At 32.0% G+C, this 21,909-nt stretch overlaps 3 protein-coding genes and 1 long non-coding RNA gene across 4 annotated transcripts; 2 read left to right on the forward strand and 2 right to left on the reverse strand.

Annotated features, from left to right (window-relative positions):
• Positions 1-3,233: 3,233 nt before the first annotated feature.
• Positions 3,234-8,147, reverse strand: LOC106106343 (mitochondrial pyruvate carrier 1). Its single transcript, XM_013286920.1, has 4 exons — positions 7,926-8,147; positions 7,627-7,699; positions 7,428-7,528; positions 3,234-4,601 (listed from the first exon to the last, which is right to left on the reverse strand). The coding sequence occupies exons 2-4, from the start codon at positions 7,692-7,694 to the stop codon at positions 4,420-4,422; spliced, it is 351 nt and encodes a 116-aa protein (XP_013142374.1). The 5' UTR covers positions 7,695-7,699; positions 7,926-8,147; the 3' UTR covers positions 3,234-4,419.
• A 314-nt stretch (positions 8,148-8,461) lies between these two features.
• Positions 8,462-9,384, forward strand: LOC106106243. The gene is made up of 2 exons (XR_001225788.1): positions 8,462-8,678; positions 9,014-9,384. It is a non-coding gene; the product is annotated as an uncharacterized LOC106106243 (long non-coding RNA).
• A 624-nt stretch (positions 9,385-10,008) lies between these two features.
• On the reverse strand, positions 10,009-18,854 carry LOC106106296. The gene is made up of 11 exons (XM_013286857.1): positions 17,939-18,854; positions 17,321-17,454; positions 16,657-16,786; positions 15,664-15,829; positions 14,769-14,949; positions 14,145-14,262; positions 13,567-13,687; positions 12,969-13,088; positions 12,115-12,403; positions 11,581-11,698; positions 10,009-10,796 (listed from the first exon to the last, which is right to left on the reverse strand). Exons 1-11 carry the CDS (start codon positions 18,710-18,712, stop codon positions 10,542-10,544), a joined length of 2,406 nt encoding a protein of 801 aa, XP_013142311.1. The 5' UTR covers positions 18,713-18,854; the 3' UTR covers positions 10,009-10,541.
• Positions 18,855-19,104: 250 nt separating this feature from the next.
• Positions 19,105-21,796, forward strand: LOC106106226 (50S ribosomal protein L1). Its single transcript, XM_013286775.1, has 8 exons — positions 19,105-19,216; positions 19,305-19,354; positions 19,451-19,581; positions 19,954-20,167; positions 20,561-20,728; positions 20,986-21,219; positions 21,418-21,515; positions 21,591-21,796. The coding sequence occupies exons 1-8, from the start codon at positions 19,198-19,200 to the stop codon at positions 21,721-21,723; spliced, it is 1,047 nt and encodes a 348-aa protein (XP_013142229.1). The 5' UTR covers positions 19,105-19,197; the 3' UTR covers positions 21,724-21,796.
• Positions 21,797-21,909: the final 113 nt, after the last annotated feature.

The following is a 21,909-nucleotide window of genomic DNA, read 5'->3' on the forward strand; positions in this document are numbered from 1 at the left end:
ATTTACCATCTGTATATGCGACTGCAATGAGTCAATTAGATTTGTCTTCATTTGTCTGTGCAACTGAGACGTATTTGATCATCTTGTCTACTTACCTCTACAGCTTTGACGCATTGCTAATGAATCAAACACGAGTACTCTGTGTTCGTTACTGATTAGAAATTAACAGCAATAAATCGATTTTAGACTAAGGTTTGCTTCCAAGAGAACTAAATCTATTTAATTGTATATAACAAATTCACTTTTAAATAAAATACATTGGCAGATGGAGTATCCTTCGCTTGTCAAATCATTTCATTTATGTCTCAATTATGCTCTTTTTGTAACGTTGAATAATTTTATCAGAATATTATATTCATAAATGACGACTCAACATTTATCAAACGTAGAAGACTAATTTTATTACATTGAATATTATACCAACTATGTTTTGCGGAGATAACGAAATTTGTCTTTTAAACAAGCTGAATAAAGTAACATCAGACTACTAGATGAAATTTCCACTGATATGTTTGTAACTTTGCTGTTTCATAGTATATTAAAAACCTTAAATTTTCGCAATATGATTAATGCGAAAGCAATTACGAAATATCGCCGTCATTTCTGCTCTTTGATGAACTTTACAAACGGAATATGTTTGCAGGTTCAAAAGCTACTTTGACGATGGCTAAAATGAAACAAAATTATGTCGAATCGTAACCATACATTTGCATATTAATATAAATTTTTCGTAATACAATTGACGACAAGCTTACTGACCTCCATAAATAGACAAGCTATACTGCAGTAATTCGTGTTTATCAGAGGTTCGCCATTTTGACGATGATGGTTGCGGTGAAGATTTTCGAAGTATCAATTAACTTAACTGTTTTTAACATGAAAAGATGCATCAGTTGGAACTCTTTTTTAAACATTCGCCTATCCATTTATACTAGATGGCGGTAGTGCTGATTTGAATCGCGCTATTTTGTCCTCCTCAACTTATGATGGAAAGTTATTTTCCAGTGTTGTTACTTTAATCAGTTACAATTGCAAAAAATAAATTGTAGAATATTACCAAAATGTACCAAGTTACAGTGGCGAGCCTTTTTTAATCCAGTTCCAGTCTCGTTGAGACGTTGTAATAAAGTGGCGGCTTGATTCGCAGCTGAAAACTCTCGACGCGCTGTCACTTTCATTAAATTCCTTCATGAGAAATTAAATAGGAGACACGATTACTGAATAATAACTCAAGCTGGGACACTTCGCCAACGGATGTTTTATTATATTTGATAAGATATATTTATTAAAAAGAAAACTTGTACTGTGTAGAGTACTACGACTTCATTTTCTAGCAATTTAGCCATTAACTTCATACGTTATTCACGTGTCTTGGTCTCCTAATGATCTTGGATTCGAACCATTTATCGTTGAATGTTATGCTAAATTTATTATTTCATACGAAAAAAGGTTACCTATTGCGTAATTCAAAAGTATATTAATAAAAAAGCATTACATTCAGTTCTACCTCTAAGTAACAATAAAATAAATAGAAATATACCATTTTTATTACCAATTTTTATTACCAAAAGTATATTTATAAATGTAAATAATTTATATTTCGCTTCGCATTTGAGCATAATAATTGCATTCAGGAAACAGGAAGGTGAGAATAATTGAAAAAGTTTCGGACGCGGCGATTCTGGCTTTTAGTGCTGCCGCTATTGTTGACTGTAGCGAAATATTACAATTAAATACTAAGTTTAGAGAGCGTGAACTGATTTAATTGCAGAACTCTTTCGTGTTAGGTAAGTACTTTTAACAGCACAGAACGTTTTACATGCAAGACTGATGGAATATCGTCTCAACAAAGTATAACGATAGACTTGAAAAATACTAGCAAATCATACAATTATTTACGATCAAAGACGTACAGAGTCTAAGAAGTTATAATGCATCCAGAAGTATATGTGCGATTCACGTTTTATTATAATAGATATGCAGGGTATAACGTAAGTCAAATATAAGTGGTGAAGTTGAGTTGAACTAATCCGTAATACGTTTAGGAGCGTCGTAATCGCGCTGCAGCCGGGAGGCGAGACCAGCTGTGATGTGATTTGTTGCACCGACGCTTCCGTCTGCGACTCCGGATTCCGACTCTAGATTGATTGCTTTAGTACTAGTTATAGACGTTTCTAGATGGAAGTTTAAAGCCTGAACGCTCTTCCAATATCAATAGGATTTTAGTTTTATATTTTTCATTTGTACTTTTAGTTACACAATCTATACTATCTATGCTTCTTTACTAATATAATGAAGCGCAAACACTACTTTGTGGCATAGTATTTCTGAAATCAAGGCATATTTTTGAATAATTCTTACTTTAATAAAAAGGCCTACACTTACGACACGCTTTAAGTTATATATTTTCACGCTATTAAACTTAGGGAGTGAATATATTGGATAAAACCTTCACTTTTGAAAGGGACTATAAACTACAAGCTAAAATTAAGGAAGCAAAGTTATGTAACGGTAATTTTGACATTTGCAATTGAGAACTTGACTTTTAACAAGAAAATAAAGTTTTCATAATTCCATGCGGCTTGCACGGGAATAGTTTTTTCAATAATACATCAAGAAACCTAAACCACATCATAGACTTTTCTATTTCGTCTATTCAATCCTTTTTAAAATATTTCATTAAATCCACAGACAATAGAAATGTTATAGAATTGTCTATCTGTGTATTGTGGGCGTGTATCGTGAGTCGTGACGCGACTGTTTCCCGCCAACTCGCAGCTCGCAGGTGACAATGGCGGCCGTCAACACGCACAGACAATGAACTAAGTCCGCATTGTACAGGGACAAGTGCGCGTGAATATACAGCGATTTCACGTCATTAAGGATGTAAACGTACATACGAGGTATTAGAGAACATTCCGAGGTATGAAATGTTATTCCACAAACGTTGTTTGAATAGTAAATGTGTTTATAATTATTTGTGCAGAGAAACATTTTTATAGTACGGTTTTAACAATTATTATGACTTTAAAATCTCTTTCCTATATTAGTATGTCTTGTTCCACTTTAATTAACCTGGAAAACAACAAAATTTATGAAGGTTTTCTGTAGATACTTTTAAAGAATTGTCATAGACTAACAAGTAAGAAATTGAAAGGCGAAAACAAATTCATTATTTTATTTTATTTATAAATAAAAGTCTTTAAAATGGAAGACAAAAAAAACAATTCAAAACAGATCAATAACGGGGTATATTCAATTTAATAAATATTCGAAAAATATACTTATTTACAAACTACAACGCCATAGAGTAAATAACACGACCACAACTCTATACGGTAAAGTTCACAGATTATGCGAAGAAACAAACATAATAAAACCATATATTCATGTGGCAAACATTTAAAACTACATCATAGGAAAGACATAGAACATTGAATTGAAATAAAAATTAAAGATAGTCCAACTGTTTTGTCAAATATTTGAAAAAATATCATGGCAAACAATAAAAACGTGTCAAAATTATTACATATCACTATTCATTATTTATTAATCTATTCAAAAATAGACTTAAGTCACATAGAAAATAAGCTTCAAATTGGCAGATGAGGGTAGTACAACAAAAATATTTGGTAACTCAAAAATCACATTTTGTAAAACGTTCTATTAAAAAGAATTTAAATTTACTCTTAAAGAGGTTTAAAACACATTTTTTTCTTATACAATACAACCAATATATTGTCAACATATTTCTACAAATACCCACATTCGGTTGTGGCCGAGGCGTTTCAATACAACCATTTACTAATATCTACTACTGTGTACGTTCTACGCAAGTAAGCACCGCAAATAAGGACTGCTATACACGGGCGAAATTACAATATCAAAATTCATCTCCACTAGTTAAAAAAAGCTTCAATTTAGGCACTGTCTCTAAACTAACATAATTATTTCAAATTAGATTTATCGAATTTCTTTTTCAAGTCCGGTTAAAAACAGTGCTTATTGATTTACTTTTCTTATAAAGATTTTCGTAGCATTATTTACTCGTCTAATATCTCTGTAAATTAGATACTAACTAGGCCAGTTTACTAATACAACACTAAAAATCAATATATTTTATACATTTCAAAACTTTTTGTATAACTTCAGTTTTCAAATGCCTTGGAAACAGCACTTAAAAGTTTTAATACAAAACTGACCATAGACAATCTCAAAATAAACATTGATATGTATTTAACAATAGACAACCCAACACTAGTTAGTCGAAAATACCCTCATAAATTAAGGAAAAAAACTACAGCATCCCTTTTAAATATTTAACTCAGACGCATAACAATTATATATTCATTATTTGTACTAATATTGCCCATGTAAACAGACCCTAATATTAGTTCTAGAATTTTCTAAATGATTTGTCTATTTCTTGAGGTCTGTCTTCTGATCCGTCTCTCCGCCCTGTATGTAGTGGTAGTTCACGAACCTTACACCTTGTGTGATTTGAGCGCATTCGTTGGTAAAGTGGCAGGCGAACAGTAGCATATTCCTCGGCTTCACTCGCCACGCGAACCTCATAAACATCAGGGAATATAACGTCAGAGCTGGGGACAAAAGAACATACAATTTATGTGTGCCTGCGTTAGGGTAATGCCGTTAGGTGACCGGGGCGCTAGACAAAAAGGGCGCCACATTTAAATTTAAAGAACGTTAATTTATCTCAAAGTCCTCTATTACCAAAATCAGCTAGTATATAAGTTACACGCTGAGCCTGCAGCACATTGTTATTATATTTTTTTTTGTTAAATATATTCACTGTATGTAAATATATATGATGACAATAAGGAGGTTTTTATTTTTTATTTTATTTATATACCTTTCGTAACACTTAAAATACCTTTGAAAGATTTCAACGAACAGAAAATAATCTTTTAATTACAATGCGTAAGCTAGGAATGTTTTTTAACCCATTTCATTAATGACAACTCCCTACAGACAGGATTTTCCTTCTCTATTGTTTATTCTATTCGCAGGGAACGGAACGGATAAACCTATGTGTGTGGAACAATAGACCTTTGGTATATGATTAAAATGGATTTAATTGTTTTAAAATTAAACGAAATTGACTGTTCTTTATGTCGCGCTGGTGAATTTTAATAAATGGACCTTTTTAGTACATCGTAACCTTTCAGTAGTGGCGAAACTCAAAAACCTATAACCATCTCTTTTTTTTTCAATAAGAATGAAAGAGATAACAATATTTAGCATGTTCTGGCGATTGACGATACTTTTTGTATAAAACATTTAATCTATGATTATAAAAAGTAGTGTCATAGAGTAAACTGTCAAACCAAGTATGTTAGCTTGGTGTGAAAGAGTACGCAATACTCTGTGGAAATAATGTGTACTACATCTACATTGTTTTAAGGAGTATTGACACACATATGAAGTCTTGTATAACAATGTACAATGTTACATGTTTTACCTTGTTAGTTCCGTTCGTAACTACAGCTTACATAATATTACTGTTATCGTTTGTCCTAAGCATAGAATAAAGTAGTCTAGACAGTAAGGAAACGATCACAAGGATTAAACTAGACGAAAATGAGAACCAGTTTACATATTTCTATACGAAAACTGAAGATGATGATTATATTTTACATAAACAGATTAATTTCACTTACTCGAAAATATTTTATAGATTTTTAAATAATTGGCTGGTTGTTAATCTTTTCTTAAAGTAACTAAACTTATTTAATAAATAAAAACAAACTTTAACCACAATAGTCACTTTAGTACATACAGATTTATAAACATTATTCAAAAACTGTAAACTTTGTCTCTGAGAGGCTAAAAGGCACAATTCGAAAACAGAGACTCTATTGACTATTCGTCATTTAATCTTTGAATTCAGTTTCCATTGATAAACATGTTATGATAATGTGTTCCAAATATTAATGTTTAGAACTATTTCTATATAATCATAATTTATAATACTGTACATAAAGCTATATGTTTTATATGAAATTGGAATTTCGACTATGTTATTTCCTACACTATCACATCTAGACAGGCTTTAAGCAATCTTATCATAAATCTGAAAAAAGTATTTTAAGTGGCTGTAAAGCGAGTGATAAGATATGAACTAGACACTATTTACAGTAGTTTATTGGACTATACTAAGAGATACAATACTAATGCATATCAAATAATTTACAATGTCCTATTTGAATGTTTAAAACCATATAACTTACTCTATATTCATCACGAAAATTCGTGAGAACGTATTCGTAACATCCACAAATCTCATACTTTGTCGATGATGTTATAACATTCTCGCAACTGACACGAAAGCATTCGTAATAGATCCTCAGTAATTAAAGTATTTGAATAAAACGGAATTCTCTTTACAGATATTCTGCTTTATTCGTAAGAGGGTGACCATCCGTTTTGAACATTAAACACATAAAGATGACAAAACTGCATCAAGAAACAAAAATATGGAGAAACCCGCAAATTGTTGTTAGTTTATGAAATAATAAGCAAATATATTTATATATCACCATCAAAATAATAAATTTCCAATATAACAAGAGCTAATTTCCTATGTATATAAAATCATGTGAACTGTATTTCTTACTTAAGTAGATAGCCTTGACATAGAGACATTCTTATCATTGAATATAATATCAAGGCTGTTTTTCTACAAAGACTAAACAATATATATCTATCTATACCATTATAATAAAGCGTAAACACACACTTCTTTGTTGCCGAAGATATCAGCAATTACAGCATATTTTTGAAATAACTCTTTTTTTAATAAAAAACATTACATTTACGTCACGGTTAAGGCTATATATTTTCACGCGATTAAACTTAGGAGGTAAATATTTTGGATAAAAACCCTAATGTGCAACCATAATTTGTTGCCAACATCAAGGAAGCAAGGTTGCCATGGTTCATCATGTCATGTCACTTGGACATTTGCAATTGATAATTTGACACATGTTAATAATAAATTTAATTTTCATAAGTTTATGTGGATGAAGCCACACGGGAACAGCTAGTAGAATAATAAAATCAGAATATCACTGTTATACTTACATCTGACTTCTGAAGTTTATTTCAAATGTGTATTTCAAAAATTAAATCACTTCCCCAACTATAGAATGATAAATGGTAATATAACTATTATAACATTTCTGATAATTGTTATCAAGATGTTATTAAATTTATTGCATCAATTTGATAACTTATATTGTTCATAATTTAAATTATATCTAACATTATTTGCAATAAAAGTTCAATAAATATTTTGGTAGTGAAAACTCATAGTTGCATAAAACAATAAGAACAATATTATTTCTTCATATTTTTTAGTAGTTATAAGATGAATGATAATATTATTGATGTTTTAAATAACATACCAAGTGTCATTTTGCCACTAATGAAGACAGGATCTTTTCGTGTGTCTGCAATTGCTGCCAGTGGTATACCCCAATTTGCAACGGGACCCCAGAAGTGGGTACTGAAAAATGCATTATTTCATTAACATCCAAAACTGTTTTAATTGCATTGAAAAGTTAACATGGTAACTTAAATGTCTTACTTTATAACTAAACTAACCTCATCAAATATTCCCTAAATTCCTTGCTTTTGAGTTGGTCAAATAGTTTTTTCACTAGCGAACCCATTATTACTGAAAAAAAAAAAACATAAAAAAATCATGTTTCGATTTTTTAATTCTAAGACACAATTTCTGGACCACATTTTATCAATTATTAATGATATCTGTGTATTTAAGTTCAAGGAATTCCGAGTTGTGTTATAACAGATCAAACCAAGGTCTAACCTTTCAACCTCGTCAATTGAATAAAACTTACATGAAAAATGTTCAATAAATCAAGGATATTGAGAAAACTTACCTCTATTCCTCCGATCCTATAATTTTAAAAATGTTATTTAGGCAGAAAAACTGCTACGTCCTCTTTAACTTTTTTACTACTGAACCAATGTCACTGTCAACTGATAAAAGTAATAACCAAAAACGCTATAATGTTCGGTATATCAATTCAATTGAGTAATTAAGTGTAAATTGTAATAAAATTTATAAGAGTACTTATACAAATATTCTTAATTAATATTTATGCTTGAATTTACAATTGTAATTATAATAATTTTGATTTTGTCGTCAATTGTCAACTGTCAAACTGAACAGTGATAACGTAAACGTCAAATGATAGTGTTAAGATATTCGATTTTTTACTTTGTCTTAAATGTACTTTTGGAAATAATTCTCAGCGCGGACAAAGAATTTAGATTTTTTCTCGTATTTTCTTGTATCAAATGATTTTTTATCTTTATTATTCGATTTTGTGTACAAATTCGTTTAGTAAAATCAAATATTTATTACCTGTTTACAAAACCAATTGACACTTCGTTATCATCACTTATCAACGAATCAAAATCAATTCACAAAACAATAAACCCCGTTATGGATGAATTTTAAAATACATAAACCGTTACCAGTAATCCTTTTATTGCCATGTTAAGTTATTAAACAAAATGGGTTTACTTCGTATAATAATTATAGTTTATATGCTGTTATATATAGTTTTATACTTTGGGTTAGTTGGAGGACTGTTATATCTTCGTGCTGTTGTCATCCATAACTATAGGTATTTGAGATGTACAAATATTGATATTGAGAACTTATGAATTGCCTACTAACCATATTGAAATTCGATTGTTTGGATGGATGGATGTTACTACTTATCTTCAAAACGGCTTAACGGATTTTGATGAAATTTGAGAGATGTAAACCATAATCTGAGAGAACTACTTACAGATTTTTTTTTTAATGCATAGGCAAAAGAAAAACACCATTAGCAATGTTCTTGTAACACATTATTTTGCCAGTTCATTGGCAGGATAACAAATATATTAGTTTAGTTATATAAAACCCAATAACATATTTATAATGTTATTTTAATTTTTTTTCTTTTATTTTCAGCGGCGATGTACCATACAGTACTGGATAAAATAAGAAGTCAATTTTAGAAAAAAAACTTTATTCATACACAAAAATATAAAAGGCACTAAAATGGACGGTTTAAGTCTTTTAATATAAGTAATCTTTACTAATGGAATTAAAAATAAACCTAACGTCATATAAAAGGATTACAAATATAACGCCGTGTACACACTTATGCTACAAGTAAAAAGTCGTAAAAAACATATATTAACGTTAGTAATACATGAAGAATCATTTTATTGCCTTGCCACAGAAATAAATTTGAACTTTATACACAGAGTGCTTTACTTAGTGTGAACACGGCTTAACTTTTCACATTTCCTTATCAAATTAAATTATACTAAACAAAATATATATTTTTTCAAATTTGCACTTTTGATATATAACGCTGAGCTATCATTTGATATGTATTGCTTATGTACATGTATATAATTACATTTTCATTAATAAAAATATCTTAAAATAACTTCAGAATAAAGGAAAGTATCAATGCAAGAAATATTTCTAGATATAATCTACTTCTAAAAATTTCATAAAGTATGAGATTATAAAACATAGAGAACACTTTTTACACAAGCTGATATGAACTGCCACCGTAAATAACATTTTCAAACGGAATCTTTAAAAATACAACCATATTTAAAAGAGATTCAAAAATGCATTAACACAGTCAAAAAATAAATGTATAGTATAAATTGAATATATAAAGTATAATAAATCGAATATTTACAAAATAAATTGTTAATTTTGTAGAAAATATGCCGATACATTAGTATTAATTAATTGAAATTTCTCTTCAATGTTAATATTCGAGTTTACAATTTCTTAAAACAGTATATTAAATGAATTTGTCTTGAACACATCAAATACTAGCTAAAGTAAATTAAATTCTAATATAAAGAAAAAAAAACGGAATGTCAGTTTAAATGTTTTAAAAATTAAATTTGACTTTTCGTTAAAAGTAGCGTCTTTTAAAACTAAATGCTTAATTTCTAATTATAGTTTAAAATTTAAAAAAGTGGGTAGTTTCGAACGGAATATTGTAAAAAACACTTTGAGCTTTAACCTTGCAACTCAGAATTCTTATTCGTAAAACAAAATGTAACTAAAGAGATATTACATTTAGAGTCAAACAAGAAATCTACCTGCTATTTGGTAGAATTATTAGAAAAAATAAAACTAAAATTTGTATAGATCTGGAAAATTGTATAAAATGACAGCTACCGTAAAGAATCTTATGACAATGAAAAAAGGGTAGAGTTTCCTTAACATATGGAAATATTTCCTTGCAAATTCTAAATATACGCATCCCCTTGATAATGTCAAAAATTGTCATAAAATTGTAAATCTATTGTTAGCTCTCACAATAAAATTTAACAAACTTGATCAAATAATATAGATCTAAATAATTGTAGGTACAAGTTAATTTGAGATTCAAATTATGAGATTTAAAAAAGTCTTAGTCAATAACCTCTTTGGTTACCAAAAACACCTGGCAACACTGGTATTACCTGAGTTCCAACACTAGCGCCACTACGGCTATAATAATAACTAAACTACTCTGTACAGCGGCGGCGCCAGCTAACCTGCAAGTAAACATGTCTATACGAGTTTCTTTGTCTAATATTATATTCTGGAACTCTGCTTCCACTATTTGTCCGTCATAGTACGTGGTGAGATCCTCGAATGGATATTCGTATCCTTGGAGACATTCACATTTGTATCCACCGGCTTCAAACCCACGACCCAGGATTGGAACACACTGAAAAATAAATTTCATTACAATAATTTCAAACAAAACATATTGATATTTTGCGTTAAAAGTATGCTGTCTTCTATCAACATGATTTAAAAATATTTAAAATGAGACATATCTTACTAATATTATAAATTCGAACGTTTGGATGGATGTTAGAGTTTGTAGCTTACACTATAGAACAGATCTTGATTAAATATGGCACAGATGTAGAAGTAAGTCTGAAGAACACATAGGCTACTCATTTTTTTTAATTCAACGCGAACGGCATCGCGGGCGAAAGCTAGTTATACTCATAATAATTAGAAATTGTTACATTATTAGCTTTTCACGTGAATATAGTTAAAGTTAAGTTTATTGGGACATAGGGAAAATATATCTTTACTAGGAATATAAAAACTAACGCTATTATGCGAAAACGTAAGAAACAAATATCTTTGCTCCTATTAGAAAATAAACAGTAAAACTTAACAATCTTCTAGAATTCTTATATTCTTGGTTAGAGTATACTCTCATTTGTAACATTATTATGAAAATCAACTGCTGTAAGGGAGGGAATACAGATGCAAGTGACTGTGTACCTTTCATTCCAGTTACTGACGCAAATTGTATACCTATGCCAGTATTACAGTAAAACGGTTATAGGACACTCTCGACCCTTACACGCACTTATTTATAAATATCCTGCTACTTGCATGCAACTGCCAGCTTAGTGTGTCTATGAAATAAATTTGGTAATGTAGAAATATTTAGTTTTATATATCAGGTATTTTTTTATGAATATACTTACATATGATGATTTCCTGTCGCATTTATCTGTACCTTTGAATGCATTAGGCACATAGTACTTGTCCGGGCACTGGTTGATGTCTAACGACATCAGCGACATCGTCACCGCCACCACGCCTCTGCAAACATTATATTTTTTTTAATAAAATAAGGTGGCAAACGAACGAGCGGCCACCTGAATCCGCCAAACGGGCGAAGCAACCGCTGCCTATATACCCTTGATTGACGGAGGAGATAAAGAGGATATTTCCCCTTCTATGTGTCTCCTGCACCGTCAAATCTACGTTCCCTTCAGATCCTTCTCTATAAGAAAAAGGGTGGGAAAGGAAACGAGACTAAAGTTGGGCCTCCGGCACCACACTTATCAGACGAAACGCGGAATTTCTCCCACTTCACGCCTGTTTTCTGTATGGTCGTGGTATTACACCGGGCGAGCCGACCCTGCAGTGCGAAGATGTTAAAGCGGGCTCCTACAAAAAAGCCTACATAGGCTACTTATGTTTTTTAATCCTAATCTACTATTAAATAGACTTACTTGAATTCTAATTTAACTTTGACATTATCCCATCCAAAGAATGGTGAGGCGTACGTCACCACCCACTGTTTGAGAGGACCCTCACAGTCGTAGTAGGGCTGCGTCCAGTGACCGTGCTTTATATTAGCTGCTCTATAGAAAGTAGGATATTTCTCATATTGACGCAAATGTACACCAAGTTCATCATCACGTAATTTCATTTTAAGGAAGAATTTCTCCAAATTATCGAAATTCGTCGACCATCTTTGTTTTAGGAATTGAAACCATTGCTTGTTCGTGTAGACGTCCTCTGGAAATTAATTTAAAAAAATATTAGTAACAGAAATTCACCATCTATACTAATATTATGAAGAGGAAAGATTTGTATTTTTGTACGTATTGAAATAACTCAAAAACTAATGTGTCGATTTCAAAAATTCTTTCACCATTAGAAGAGTTATCTGCGAATAACATAGGCTATATCTTTTACTATTTTTTAATTTCACGCGGACGAAGTCGTGAGTAACAGTTAGTAACTTTTATAATATAAATCCAAATAAACCTAAAATTAAACAAATTAATAAGTTATGTACTAAATATCTTCAAATGAGAAAAACAGAACATTATAAATAACATAAACTGTATGCTATTTACTTTTTAACGAAATTAATTTTAAATTGGATAAAAAGAATTAATAAAATATATTAGTACAAAATTTTCTTGCTACGAAGTAATCTTAGGAACTTTGCTTAGTAAATGGACCTTACAAACTTTAAACTTTTTAAAATTGCAATAAAATATCAAGCATGACTTTACCTAGTAAGTTATAATTATAAATATACCAGTTTTAGCTGTTTTTAACATATATAACTTACCTGTTTTATTCAAGCGAGCGAGATCCTCCAGTTTGTACTTCCTTGTGTTTAGTTCCGTCTTGTAAGCGAACGGGGCAAAGTAAGTCCTGTTTGTGAACTTATTTCTGTCCCAGTAAGTACCTATAGACATAAAAAAATAAATAAAACATTCCAGCATTTTTTTATTCACAATTTTTTTATTCGTTTTTTTATTCACAAACGTAATATTACAAAATTTCTGTGTTTACTTTAAGGAACGTAAAATAACAATACTATCAGACTACTTACTAATATTATAAATGCGAAAATTTACATGGATGGATGTTCATTAGCCTAAACGGCTGCACTGATATCGAAATTTAGCATAAATGTAGAGGATAGTCTAGGACATATGTCCTATATGGGTTGTTTACTTTTGTTTTTTTTTTAATTTCACGTGGACGGAATCTCGGGCGTAAGTTAGTGTTTAATAAAGGAGGATTTCCGTTTTATTTCTCATACAAACGTTTTCTTATAGGATTTTTATGTTATATTTTAAAAAATCTTATTAAAAAAGTACAATTTCCTTTTTTTTTCACATTTACAAACATTTATATTTATTTAAAATACTTTATTTTACCTGCAGACCAGATCTTAGAGTCTCCGAGGATGATGGCCAGGGTCTCTCCTATCATCTGGTCCTCGGTCAGAGGTCTGTCGGCCACGCGGGTCCCGCTGAACACTTCGTAAGGGTCCGAAACCTGCAAATTATAAATTAAAACACAACTGTGTTGGAAAAACACGAGTCTCTTTTTCTCTTTCCTTACTGCAACTTAAAGAGTACAGTTGAAGTTTTAGGGAATTGTAAAAAAACTTTTAAAAAGGCGTGTACAAGTTTTTTAAAGTTTTTGAAATCCATAAAAGTTTATGCAGCTAACTGTACCTGACGAATAAGAATAATTTTACTGCTACAAATATGCTAATTTAATATTCAAATTTCATGTGAACAAGTCTTATGAATTTTGATTTGAAAACTGTAGTTTTTCAACTAATATCATTAGGTAAATAATTTAGGAGACAGAGCTAGTGTTTTTTTTTAATATGTTTTATGAACAGTAAAGAATTCTTACTTTATTGATTTTTAAGCTATATAACTGTAATTCTATGAGAATATAGTTTAATACGGTTAAATATAAGAATCAAGGGCATGGTACAAACCTGTAAAAATGCGCTGATAAAGTTAGCTAGACGCACCGCCATCTTGGCCTGGTTCTCAAACTGCTCCGGAGCGCCAAACGCGATGTCGCCGTTTAAAAACAGATCTGTTGCTTTGTATCTAAAATTACATTATTCAAAGTATGAATAAAGAAAAAAATACAGCCAGTTTAGATCAGTTTTGTATATGTCCATGTATAGGATTACTTGTTATTTTTTTTTTTAACTTTTACATGCGCACTGTTGTAACAACATTCAACAAAAAATATTTTTACTATTTTCCTTTATTATGATACCGATCTTGTAAAAAACATGTTTTTTTCGATACTTTTTTTTTACGATTTCGTTGCCTACCCTTATCCGACGGAAGAGGATACGCACATAAAGAGGATACTTCCCCTTTCTATGCATCTCCTCCACCGTCAATTCCACTTTCCCTTCCCATCCTCTCCTTATAAGAAAAGGGTGATAAAGAGGAAGGGACTTAATTTAGGCCTCCGACACCACACTCATCAAATGAAACATGGAATTGCTTCCTTTTCACGCCTGTCTTCTGTGTGGTCGTGGTACACCGCAGTGCTAAGATGTTAAATTGGGCACTACCACTGTTAAGAGGTAAGTACTTACTTGGAACAATTATGGGGCTGCACACCTCTGATGAAGTTGAGCACTTCGAAGATGTTGAGGCGCTCTGCGTGCAGCGCGGCCGCGCCGGCGCTCGCGTTCACGTACTCGTAGTAGCGGTCCGCGTACAGCGCGCGCAGCAGCGGGTGCGCCTTCTCCCACTTCACGGGCAACTTTTGCACCCCTAACATACATGATTCCTTATTATAAGTCAGCAACTTGCCCTTGTCCCTATACAGGTACAGTATGTGCTGCTTTTCCATACATTTCTATCAGCCATCATATTTGAATTCACTCCCTTTTCAAGCATATCCTCTTTCACTCAATCTATGTTTCTTTGGTCCTTCTCTACTTTTGTAACCACCCATATTTAATCTTAATTAGTACTTAACAATGATTTAATATTAATATTTAAATTAAGTTATTATTATTAGTGAACCAAAGAAAGTAATGATGGGTTGTGAGAACAGTCCTAAACCTTGTTGATGTTAATATCCTGAAGTCCATAACTACCAGTGGAAATTGTACATTTACAAGTGATCTCCAAATCGAATAATGTTTAAAAAAATGTCTACAATGAAAAAAGAAGGTATAGGAATCTCTAATTGAGAACATCAAGCAATTATCTGTTTTATTTTAAGCTTCATTGCTTGTTTAAAACTTAATAATATCGAGCTTAATGTCGCTATATAGGATCATATTTAGCGAAGCAGTTTTAAGTGTATAGACAAAATTTTAACTGCAGTTTAAGTGAAAGTTATAATTTTGCAGTTTTAACAAAAAAAATTGCATATTTGATAAAACTGAGTCAAATTAAATTAGGCACAGAACAAAACCAATAAATATAATTAATAATTTACTGTTTCGTAAGATTAGAAGTATTAACAAATCCACTTACATCCAATCTCCTTGCAATCGAAGTTATTATAGTACTGATCTGAGGTGGCTCTTTCTATAATTTCTCCGAGGTATGGTCTGCGCACGATGCTGGGCAGGCGGTAGCCCGGCCGGCAGCGGCACTGGTAGCCGCCGCGACGGAAGCCCCACCCGTGCAGCGGCTCACACTAAATATATACATTATTTTAAAACCACAGCTACAATATTAAAGTTTATAACTTTAAAATCAAAAGAATGATTTTACAATGTTTTTTTCATAACATGACAGCCATAATGCAAAATACAACTTTAATTAAACTAATAGAAACTTTTTTGTGAAAACCATTGATCTACCACAACTTTACCTGGGTGCCAAAGAATATATCTCATATCTTTCCTGTCATATCTATACCCTTCCCGTTAATATTCTACTTTTTATAGAGCTAACATTCAGTGATAATATTTCTTTCCGACAAAATAGTTTAACAGTGGTAGTGCCCACTTTAACATCTTAGCAGTGCAGGGCCGGGACAACCGGTGTAATACCACGACCACACAGAAGACAGGCGTGAAATGGAAGCAATTCCGTGTTTCGTCTGATGAGTGTGGTGCCGGAGGCCTAATTTAAGTCCCTTTCTCTATACCACCCTTTTTTTAAAAGGAGAGGATGGGAAGGGGAAGTGGATTTGACTGTGGAGGAGATGCACAGGAAGGGGATATATCCTCTTTATGTGCGTCTCCTCCTCCGTCGGATAAGGGTAGACAACAGATCTGTAATTGCGGATGTCTATGGACAGCGATCGCTTCGCCATTTTGGCGGATTCATGTGGCTGTTTGCTCCTTGCCACCTCATGTTATAAAAAAAAAAAATTTTTGAAAACAGTTTAGTTCAGATTACAGAACATATTTATTGTAATCAAAGTTATCCACTTTCTAAATATTGGTATAGATGAAAAAAATTAACAATACTTAGTACCTAGTGTCAGAATAAGAAATTATAACAATTTTAACTTACTTCTGTGGTTTCTAGTTTACATCGTGCTGTTCCGGCAAATCGATTCGGTCGATCGTTCCCCAAACTTACATTACATTGATTTATGTCTATTCGATCAAAATCCATCTCCATAACAACAGCTGCAGTATACCTGTTCGGAAACAAGTTATTAATGTATAGCTATTGCTTGCGACTTTGTCCACAAGATATTAAAAAAGTAAAAAAAAACATATCCTATGTTATACAGCATTAACATAGCTATTTATTGGTTAATGGATTTTTTTAAATCGGTCTCTTAGTTTTTGAGTTATTTCATAACAAAAAAAATACAAATCTTTCCCTTTTTATATTAGTTCAGTTAAAGATTTCACTATTTAAAAACATAACCTAAACTAAAGGTAGCAAACCAAGCACAAGTGCTGTTTATGGTACACAACACAATATTTTAGGCACACCATCGGACACTAAATTCATTGTACACTACACAGACAAATACATAGTAAGTATAAGGTATTGTATAAGAAGCAAGCAGTAAATAATCCAAAAACTGCAGAATGTACCCAATAATTAGAATATCTAAATTATTTTATGGCACATAGTTGAACACTTCTTTAAAAAGACATGTCAAGTTGACAACCCCTGACCAACAGTCATAGAGGACCATCAATGACAAATGTATACTTACGTTGGAAATTCAATATGTCTGAATTGTGTATGACGAGGGTATATATCTGCTACAGGTGACACAGCTCCAACCAGCCATTTGTTGAGACGTCCGCAATCAAAGTATGGACGGGTCCAATTTACTGGTCCTTGCACCTGCAAAATAAGTGTATGCAATTAAAATTGATTTTAATATATACAATGAATACTTTATACTGCTCTATTCAAAGAAAAAACAATAAAAAATATAACATCTACAATTAAAATCTACAATTTTACTTTTAAATTTATGAAGAAACTAACTTTCGCTTGCGACTCCGTCCGTGTGGAAATAAAAAAAAACAAAAGTGAGTAGCCTATGTGCTCTGTGAAATTTCATCAAGATCCGTTCAGCCCTTGAGGCTACAAACTCTAACAAACATCCATAAATCCATCTAAACCTTCGCATTTATAATATTAGTAAGATTACTATTTATCAGGTTATTTGAAAAACAAGGTGTAAATTGCAAAATTATGGCTTATAATACAATATGATCATCTACATAGGAGTATTCAGAATAAGTATAAGATGTATACATCACTAAGCTAACAAATAACAACTGTTATAGGAAAAAGTATCTAAATATAACTAAATACACACCTCATCATTTCCGGGCGGTCCATGGAAGGTAAATGTCTCGTTAGTATTATTAGCATATCTGATCTCAACTTGGTATGTAGTCTTTGTGTCATGTCGTTTATCTACTTTGTCAGGTAGCCATTTGAAATACCATTCATTGGTCCGATAATAATCTGAACTATAATCTTTCGACAAACTATCAGGCTCAAATGCTCCCAAATCTAGCACATGGAATGTATTTAAGGTAGATATCTTTTGTAGATGAACTGGATCATTGAAATCATCAGCTCTGAAAGCTCTTGGTGCAAATCTCGGCAATGTTTTGTTAAAGAAGCCACGGTACGAAGACGTGTATGATGTATTGGGTGAAAAATAAATAGAACTAGCGTTTATATAAGGGTTCGCAGCGACGTCAGCTACCGATGACAAGAAGTAATACATCATTCCCGGATCATATGTATCATTTATAGCCGGTCTTATAAACCGTGACTGTAGAATATAACTCCAGAAAAACGCTCTGTTCATAGCCATGTTGTGTAAATGCAACATCGCCGTGCGATTCGGGAAAACGGGGTTAATATTTATTTCTTTCACATCGGGGTGGTGTGATACTGAATTCTCCGGAAGGTAAAGGTCATCAAAATGGGTTATATAGCAGTTATCGGCTGTAACTTTGTCGATCTTTTCACGTATTTCATCAACCGCATCTCGTAGCTGCCATTCATACTGACCGGCCACACCCCATAATAAAACGCATAGCGAAATCGCTAACAGCAGAGAATTAATTATCTCCATTTTTACTTACGTGCTACCACACTATTATCAAATAGTTTTAATATCTTAATACACTACATTTGTTTCAGTTATTTATCATATTGGATTTTGTACGTTCTAAGACGTTTGTTTTCAAGTTTGAGTGATGACCAGAGAGAACTTTATAGCTCAAAAGCGTAGGCATAGCAACGATGCACAGGTAACAAAGTCGTACAACCTCTAAATAGTTAACTACTTAGAGTTTTAGGTTAGTCTACCGTAACCATAAGAATTTAGAATATTTATAACATAACAGGAACTGCTTTTTATCAAAAAAAATATTATTAACAATAAATAACATTTTAAATTTATTCTTCAAAAGTCCTAAACTGAACCAACAAATGTCAAATAAATGTAAAAACAAAGTAAATTGAATGTCTATGATATAACCTCATAAAATATACTTAGTTTTTTGTATTTGTAGGAAATTTTGAGATAACTGATTATAAATAAAGTCCCTTATATCAATGGCTAGTACACTAATTCGTAAGTAACCTGTATTTGCAGTTTACAAAATGTTTGTCATTCCAACGAATATAAACTCAGAAATTTAACACCGTTTACTTACTTGCAGGAACGCTTTTTAACAATTTATCAATTTATGGCACAAATACGACTAATTTGGTAAGTATCGAAATTTGAAAACTAAAAACAGTACTCCTTCATCTTTAGTCACGATTTGCGGTTATAAATAACCAAATGAATATTTATACTTTTTAGAGAACAATACATACTTCTACATTATTTTACGCTGCTCGTAAAGGTACCAGAGCTAAGGCCAGGGCGAAGAAAGTGAAAGTTGAGATCACTAAAGTTGGATTTATCCCTCATAACCAAAGAAAGAAAGATAAGTATGTGTGCTTTAAATTTGTTGAAAAACATCATTATTCTAGTTATTGCAACTTGCAAAAGTTCTTCCTGATTATCCTCTACATCTATGCTAAATTTCAGCTAGATCTGTTGAGCAATTCTGAACATACATAATTTCAAACACCAATACATCTAAACATTCACATCTTACTTCTTACTAATATTATAAATGTAAAAGTTTATATGGATGCATGGATGTTTGTTAGAGTTTGTAGCCTAAACTACTGAATGAATCTAAATTTTGTTTTTTTATTCCACTTGGACGAATTCAAGGGAGAAAGCTAGTATACAATATTACTAAGATAATTGACTTCAGTCATTTTAAACTACCTTTATAATAATTCTGCATTCAGGTCCTCCAAGACCACTATCAACAAGCACTTAGATGACAGCTTCAAAAGGGAATCTAATGACAATGTATTCCCTATGCGATATTACCGCTGGCCGGTGTACACTGCTGAAGAGGCAGTCAAAGCTCACCAGGAAACACATCACCCTACAATGTACAATCTACCAGATGCCTTAGTATATGCTAAGGTTGAAATGAATATGGAAGCTGTTAAAAAGGTAATCAATTTAATCAACAAAAAGAAATAAAAAAAGAACGAGATATATACTATAAAGACTAGCTATAACTATTTACGCAATTCATCCACTATTGCGAATGTCCAGCACCGATTCAGGTGGCCGTTTGCAAGTTTGCCATCCTATGATATTAAATATTTGTAAAAGAATTAATTCTTTACAAGGAAAGTGTGGGAAGGTGAAGACAATTTGGCAAAAAAACAAAATTGGGCACATGCTGTTTTTCCCTCTTTGTTGATTTTTATAGACAATGTATCTGCAATGACAGGTGTCTATAAGATGTCTATTTTGGTCAAATTATGTGGTTGCTACTTGTTTTTGTTTAATATTACTACATACAGAACTTACACTCTTAAAAATTTATTTTGTTTTTAGAATCGTTATATGGATTCCTTTACTCGTCTCACTCTGTTGCCGCACTCATTCCCTCGGGATGAAGAGCGTACAATACTAGCATTCTGCAAAGGTCCGGAACTGATAAAGCAAGCATTGGAAGCAGGAGCCACTACCGTTGGTGCTAATGAAATTGTTAAGAAAATACAGGTGAGTTACTTGTTCATTTATATTCAAGTATCTTAAAGATAGAACATTGCTTTAACCTTGTGATTCCTAAAGTATGCCAGCCCTCTAGGGTCTACGGAAGGAGTGAAAAATATAATTTAAGGACCCCCAAGTTGTATATGATATGTGGCAAACAAAGCCAGAGAAAGTTCGAAAGTGGTCTTAATAATAGAATAGTTTTGCATTCTCGTACAAAAAGTAAGTTCAATTAATTGTATTAAGCATATCTTTCATTTCAGGATGGTGAAATAAAACTGCCGGAATACGATTTCGTGATTGCCCATCCTAATATGATAACCGAATTGGTACCTATTCGTGGTCTAATGAAGAAACGGTTCCCCAATGTCCGTAATGGTACATTAGATCCAAACATCTGTGATTTGGTCAAGAAATTTGCTGCGGGTATTCAATACAGAGTGACTAAAGATGAAAAGCAAGAAAACTTTGGCTCAGTACAAGTGCCAGTTGGAAGGGTAACAAAAAAGTTTTGTAAATAATAAAATTTTATTTTAATGTAGGTGACAGACTAATAAATTATCTGTAATCATTTACTTTTGCATATCACCATCCACCATAAACAAAAGTGTCTATGGTTTTAGTTAATAAAAATAGACTGCCCCCTAAAAATTCCGTGTAATTTTAAATTTATATTAATTAATTATTACTTTCAGCTAAATATGGATGCTAAGCGAGTTGCAGAAAACATTGATGCTTTTCTCAAAGATATTCAGAGTGTGAGGCCAAAAAGAGATGGACTCTTTATTACAAGGTAAAGTTTTAATTATAATATTCCTTTTACAATATACCTTAAAAAGAAACTGTTACAATAAATTATTATTTACAGATGTTTCATCGTGAGTCCGCCATCGTCAGAAGTTTTAAAAATCGATCCATTTGTTCACGTTGAGCGCACCTTGGCGAAGGAGGTTCAAGAAGACAGTGACGACGAAGGTGAAGCTGTGGCAGCGACTGCTTAGTAAAAATATCTTCTAATTTATCATAATAACGTTCTGTAATTAAAATAATAAATATAGATCTATAGATGTAAAAGATTTTTATTTATAATCCCTTAGGTGAGCACAGTTTCAGAACGCAACGCAACGTATTTGATGACGATTTTATTAAAACGTCATAGGTCAGATCAGAGTTTATTTTTCTGTTTT

Source organism: Papilio polytes, unplaced genomic scaffold (assembly GCF_000836215.1).
Source record: "Papilio polytes unplaced genomic scaffold, Ppol_1.0 DF822289.1, whole genome shotgun sequence".
Lineage (NCBI taxonomy): Eukaryota > Metazoa > Arthropoda > Insecta > Lepidoptera > Papilionidae > Papilio > Papilio polytes.